This window comes from Drosophila rhopaloa, unplaced genomic scaffold (genome assembly GCF_018152115.1).
Source record: "Drosophila rhopaloa isolate 14029-0021.01 unplaced genomic scaffold, ASM1815211v1 contig_2, whole genome shotgun sequence".
Classification (NCBI taxonomy): domain Eukaryota; kingdom Metazoa; phylum Arthropoda; class Insecta; order Diptera; family Drosophilidae; genus Drosophila; species Drosophila rhopaloa.
The window spans coordinates 21939447-21945438 of record NW_025335083.1 but is presented as its reverse complement, the minus strand read 5'-3'; the positions used below and the strand labels follow the sequence as shown (position 1 = coordinate 21945438).

Below are 5992 nucleotides of genomic sequence, written 5' to 3'. Positions count from 1 at the left end.
GAGGGGGTAAACCGACTGTGCCTGAAATTCGCAAGCCTAAAGATGACGACGATAAACCGAACGATGGGGATCCTGGTAGCGGTAGTAGTGGTAATGTGACCCCAACACCCGAACACGATGCTCAGTATGGTCAGAACCGTAGCTGCTCATCGGAGTATAGGTCCGCCGATCTGCCGGGTGGAGTGGGTCATTGGCGAGATGACAGTACTTATCTAGCTCTAGAAGCCGAGCAGCCTCAGGTGAAAGTAGGAGATGAACCATCAGCACCAATTGTAACGGGTGTTGAATCTGTACTAACCGAAACTAAAGAAACTAAAACCACAAGCCCCGCCCCGGCCCCCGCCCCTGTCTCCGACCCTGAAACAAGTCCCAGTACCAGTCCCCCTAACGTTGCAAACGCACTAATCCAATTGGCAAGCGCCACAACTCACACGCTGACCGCCAAGGCGAACGCAGCAGCAACAGCAACACATGCAGCAGCGCTGGTGGCAACCAGCGCTCTATTGCCGGTTGCAACGGCCGTTGTCGATAAGTTGACGGCAACAACACCAGCGGAGACATCATCAGTAAAACCAGCGACAACAGCAGAAGTTCCTGCCGTAGAGCCTGTGGTGGTTGCCCATGCAACACCAGCAGCAACAGCAGAAACAACACCAGCAACACACACCGAAACGACAACAGCAACAAGCAGCAGGAAAGAGGAGGTGGAATTGCCCACCGAAAATGCGGGTGTGACAAAGCGCACCACAACAACAACGACAACCGTAACGACAACAACCACATTCGAAACGCCATCGACAACTAGCACCACAACGACAACAACAACCACAAGCAGCAATGATCTGCAACAGCAACGCCAGAAGGTGAACATCACATTGAGCCTTCGTTTATTCATAATTCTAATTTTTGCAGCTTTTCTGTGTGGTTTCGGTATTTGTTCATGGCTTTTATACGGCAATCGCTCGTGTTGCTGTTGTGGCCAGGTCCCGGCCAACACATGCTGCTGCGGCAACACATTGCCCCTTGCAACAGCAGCAACAGACCCGGGAAATTGCCCGCCGTAAAGTTGGTCTGGGCCTGTGCACAATGGCAATGAATAGCAATTGTCTAACTACTAACGTAACTTAATAAGAGAAAACATGTTTGATTTTTTATGTTCTACTTAAGTTTTTCATTTTTATTATTTTTGTATTGTATGTGTTGTTTTGCTAAACGCATCCAATAGGCTTATAGTTTTTAGTTTGTATACCTAAAAGAAAAAGTTACTATACATTTATAAAAGCACCTAACTTAGACGTAAAGAAACATGTAGATTTGATGTAAATTTGTTCCTTCTACTAATTGATATTAACCTTTGTAAAAGCCCAGTAATCAGAGACTACTAATGGTAGTGATAATAATAAAATCTATATTAACCAACTTGCACGTTTTAATACTGAGCTAATTTATATCCCCAGCGTATAGATTTTTCGCACACCAGAGCACATACACAAGCACACACAAGATCACGCATATCGAGCACTTTTCCTGCCCCGCACAGTGCTGCACAAAAGTGTGTGTGCACATGCAATTACCGAGTTCCCAAATGCAGAATATGCCATTATGTGTATCGCACGTATATATGAGTTCATTGCCTTGCCTACCGCCCTGCTATCAAGAATTTGCGAGCAGAGCATATTCCCTGCCACAGCTATAAATACCCCATTCGATCCGATCCATGCGGTGCAGGCCGTTTTACTTGCTCAAAAATAGTCTCCCGTTTGTCTTAAAATTCTTAGTCTGCAATGTGCAATGAATGCGTTGAGTTTGACTGCGAAACCCGAAGAAGCATTTCAAGAATCTAAATGTTTGTTAGTGCCAATGTGTGTGTAGTTCAAAAAGAATAGCTAAAGAAAATCTGAAAAAAAACGTCTATTAAAGGACTCATAAATTTGTAAATAAGAAAGAAAGTAAGTTAAATTTCCACTCAAGCAATGCATTTAATTTTCCAACTTTACCTAAAGACAGACATTAAGAATCGCATATTTTGGTACTTTTGTCTATCCGCTGTCTATACGCCTACCTCATAAAATGCCGCCATTTACAATAAGATACTTTTTTATGCCAAATGCATGTGTTACGTTAAACGAAGTTTAATCTAAGAGCTAGTGTTATTTTTAAAAGCATTTCCTAAACAAATGGTTCCATCTTGTTGTATGGCTGTGAATTGCATCCATTCAAGTTCTTTAAATACCCATTTATAATTAATATGTACAATGTAAATATGTTGTATGTGTATAGAAGCCGGCAACAAATATTTACATCAATTTCGCTCCCTAGCAATAATCGACCAAAATTTGCAATCTTTATTAATATTAACACACTTTCTACACCATCTCCCCGACAACAACTCACATTTCTAAAACCATAGGAACTAATTACGCAAGAACTCGACGAACTGCTACAATCGCTCTCGAGCGTCGAGGATGGCATCGCGAACATGAACCAGAGCAGCCTGGAGGGCATGCTACAGGGATTGAAGGTAATGATAGTCTAAGGCCCAAATAACACCACCTTCTGGATGCTTGACTCGGCATGTTTTCAACGTAGCTAGATTAATTATTTAATTAAAATATACTCACACTTGTACATAACTCTTGTAAACGATTATTGGATGCTGGCGTGTGTCAGAGAAATTTAATAACTCAATCGCATCACTCCATATACAATCGTACATTTTCGTCAGCCTTTTTTTTTGTTTAAAGAGAATTCCTTTTAGTTGTTAGTTTCGTCCAGTTGTGGTAGTCGTTCCTTTTGCCGTCTAAATATATAATTTTGTAGGCCCTGAAATTCGTATACAATGAATACATTTTGTACGAACATTTGCAACAAACACATTACTGAAACTTTTATTTTATACGCCGGATGTGCAGCTAATCCAGAGCAATCTCGAAGTACACGAAAGGGACGCCATCGAGTTGAAGGCCCAGGCCAAGACGCTGCCCACGGATCCTGCCACCGAACGTTTGCTCAACGACACCGTGGATCGCATTGACTTGCTACTGCGTCGCACTCAGCAAGGCATCACCATGATAGCGGTGAGTTGGAATTAGAATTAATGTCTGCAATGCCCATTCATGTTTGCCATTCCATTTTCCCATTTAGAATGCTATGCATGGCCAGAAGAAGCGCCAGCAGGAGATTGACGAGTACCAGCAGCATCTGCTGGAACTGGAGCGCTGGATCATCGAGGTATCCGCCGAGCTGGCCTCCTTTGAACCCACTTCGGATAGCAGCACGGATGAGCAAGTGCTCAAGTCGCAGGTGGAGAGGAGCCAGCAACTGCTGCGTACTCTTAAAGAACGCCAGCAGTCCATGGAGGATCTGGTGGATCAGACCCGTCAGCTGCAATCCCAGCCCGATGTGGCTCCCCTGGCTGACACCCTTATGGAGCAGCTGCAGAGCATCATAACCATTCTGCGGGAACAGGTCACTGTGGCCACTAAGCGCATCTTCACCATTGAGAAGCGCATCGTGGATTTGCGGAAGGCCAAGAGCGAGGAAGTGCAGCGCCAGCGAGTGCTTGCCGATTCCCTCATCAAGCCACCAACGGAAGTTCCAGCCAGTCCAGAGGCGCATGAATCCATCGAGTCCAACGAGAACACCATTGACTCCAGTTCCATGCCCGAGGAGGAGATCAAGCCTAGTGGTGTGTATGTGGAGACACAGACATCTCTTAGCCTGCAGCAGCCGATTCAGCCGGTTCAGGTGGTGACCACCACCACTGTGGAGGCGCAGACCAGTTTCAAGGAGCCAGCTGTTGAGACAGCCGAGGTGGCCCTGCAAACCCAGAAGGAGCGTTCGCCCACCGAGAACATTATGGTGACCCAGACGCTGCAGCATGGCCAGGAGACCATTCAGATCGACACCACTCGCAACAAGGATGTGCCTGATGAACCCGAGGATGTGCAGATTGAGGCTCGCTACCATCAACGACCCCATGGCGATGTGGATCGCGCCACCGAACTGATCCTGAAGAATGTGCCTCAAGCATTCGAAACCACATTCGTGGAGCCAGATGCGACGACAACCGAAGTGATTGTCGGACCCGATGGCACCAAGCATATTGTGCTGAAGAAAGTCACCCGAACCCGCCAGCAGATTGTGCAGCAGCAGCAGATTAGCTCCATTGAAACAATCAGCGATTCAGATGGCAACATTGAGGTGCACTCCACGGGCCAGATCAATCTGGAGAATGTGCACACCACGGATACCAAGGCGGATCCGGAGGAGGGCAGTGTCCACACCGTAATCACGCAGCAAACGCGAGGTGCAGTCGTGGATTCTACACAGCCCGAGGGAGTCGTCCTGCAGGAGTTCGAAACGGAGCCCACAATTGAGACGTACGAGGAAGTGTTGGCACCAGGATCCCAAGCGCAGTTGGTTTGCACGCAGACCGGCGATGTGCAAACCCAAGGCACCATCCGAGCTGTGGTACAACAAGTGACTCGCAAGGTGATCCGCAAGACGCGTAAGATCATCAAGCGCGTGGTTATCATTGACGGCAAGGAACACATCACTGAGGAAGTGGTCGAGGAGCCCGAGGAGGTGGAGATCACCGAGGAGGAGACCGCACCGCACATTAACGTGAATATTGTGCGTACCGTGGACGGAAAAGTGGTGACAGAGGAGGAGTTCCAGCGCCTGATGCAGGAGCCCGGCGTACTCATCGAAGAAGTTGCCACGGATCTGTGCAAGCCAACAGCAGAACCGCAGCAACAGGTATTTGATATTGAGTCTACCCAAGTCACCACCACCACAAGAACAACAACCGCAACCACACAAGAACAAGAACAGCCAGAACAACAGACACAACCAACAACAGAAACGACTAATGAAGCACCTGTAGAGTTGCCAGCACCTCAAGTAGATGTTGAACAACCCGTAGAAGTTGCCACTACCAGTCCCGTTCATGTTCCAACAGCGGATGTAGTTGAACCCAAGGACTCCTCAGCTATCGTAGATGACCAAACAGTGGTTGAAGATATTAACGAGATTTGGCCATTGGAACATCATCTGAAACCCACCAACATTGACTTCTCCCAGCACGTCGAAGAATTTGCACCACCAGCACGAACAGTAGAAATTGAGACTGAAGCCTCCATGCCAGTAGAGGAAATTTGGCCGACCAGCCCAGAAACCGGTAACTCATTGACTCTGGAGCACTATGAATTCGAGCCGCAATCACCTCGTGAAGAGAGCAAAAAATCTGAAGAAATTAAGCCCCAAGAGACTGAGCCTAAACCTGTTGCTGAGATTAGCCCAGAGCATATTACCACTGGAAGTATTACCATAACCAAGACTACAACCACCATCACAAGCCACACGGATGAGCCAAAGGAAACTGTTGTCCAGAACTTGCCAGCAGTTGAGCCGCAACTTCCTGCTTCGAAAACCACGACTGACATTCAGAGTTTCCTGGAAGCCGAACAGACTCTGGCCGCAGCTTTGATGGAACAATCTTCGACGCCAACTGAAACTTCAGTTGTTGAAGTTGTGCAGACACTGCCTGAGGAAAGTGCACCTGAAGAGAAGAAGGAATCGGTTACCGTAGAGATTTCAACCATCAAGACTGAGGAAAAGCAACAGGAGCCTGTTCCCGTTGAGGAAGTGAAAACGTTGCTTCCAGAACCTATGCCTGTAGAGCCCGAACAGAAATTGGAGGAAGTGAAAGCCATTGACATCATTGAGAAGACTGAACAAAAGCCAGAAGAGCCGATCCATAAAGAACAACCCACTTCTGATAAAATCGACCTGCGTGCCGCTACCCAACTCTTCATCTCAGGAGAGGCCGCCGCTTCAACGGCTCCACAGAAAACCTTCAAAATCACGGCCCCCTCCCTGGAGGACAACGGCGCTGGTGTGCTGAAGGTTGTCCTGGGGAAGGAAGAGGATGCCACAGCTCCAACCGCCGGCAAGGTCAGCATGACCATCATTGAGACCGCCGCTGCTC

At 47.6% G+C, this 5992-nt stretch overlaps 1 protein-coding gene across 1 annotated transcript in view; it reads left to right on the top strand.

Annotated features, from left to right (window-relative positions):
• Window positions 1-5992, top strand: part of LOC108047588 — a 101215-nt gene that overhangs the window by 78429 nt on the left and 16794 nt on the right. The window contains 4 exon segments of the mRNA XM_044460480.1: window positions 3-863; window positions 2411-2521; window positions 2913-3077; window positions 3145-5992. Of these exon segments, the coding sequence (XP_044316415.1) occupies window positions 3-863; window positions 2411-2521; window positions 2913-3077; window positions 3145-5992 (3985 nt within the window).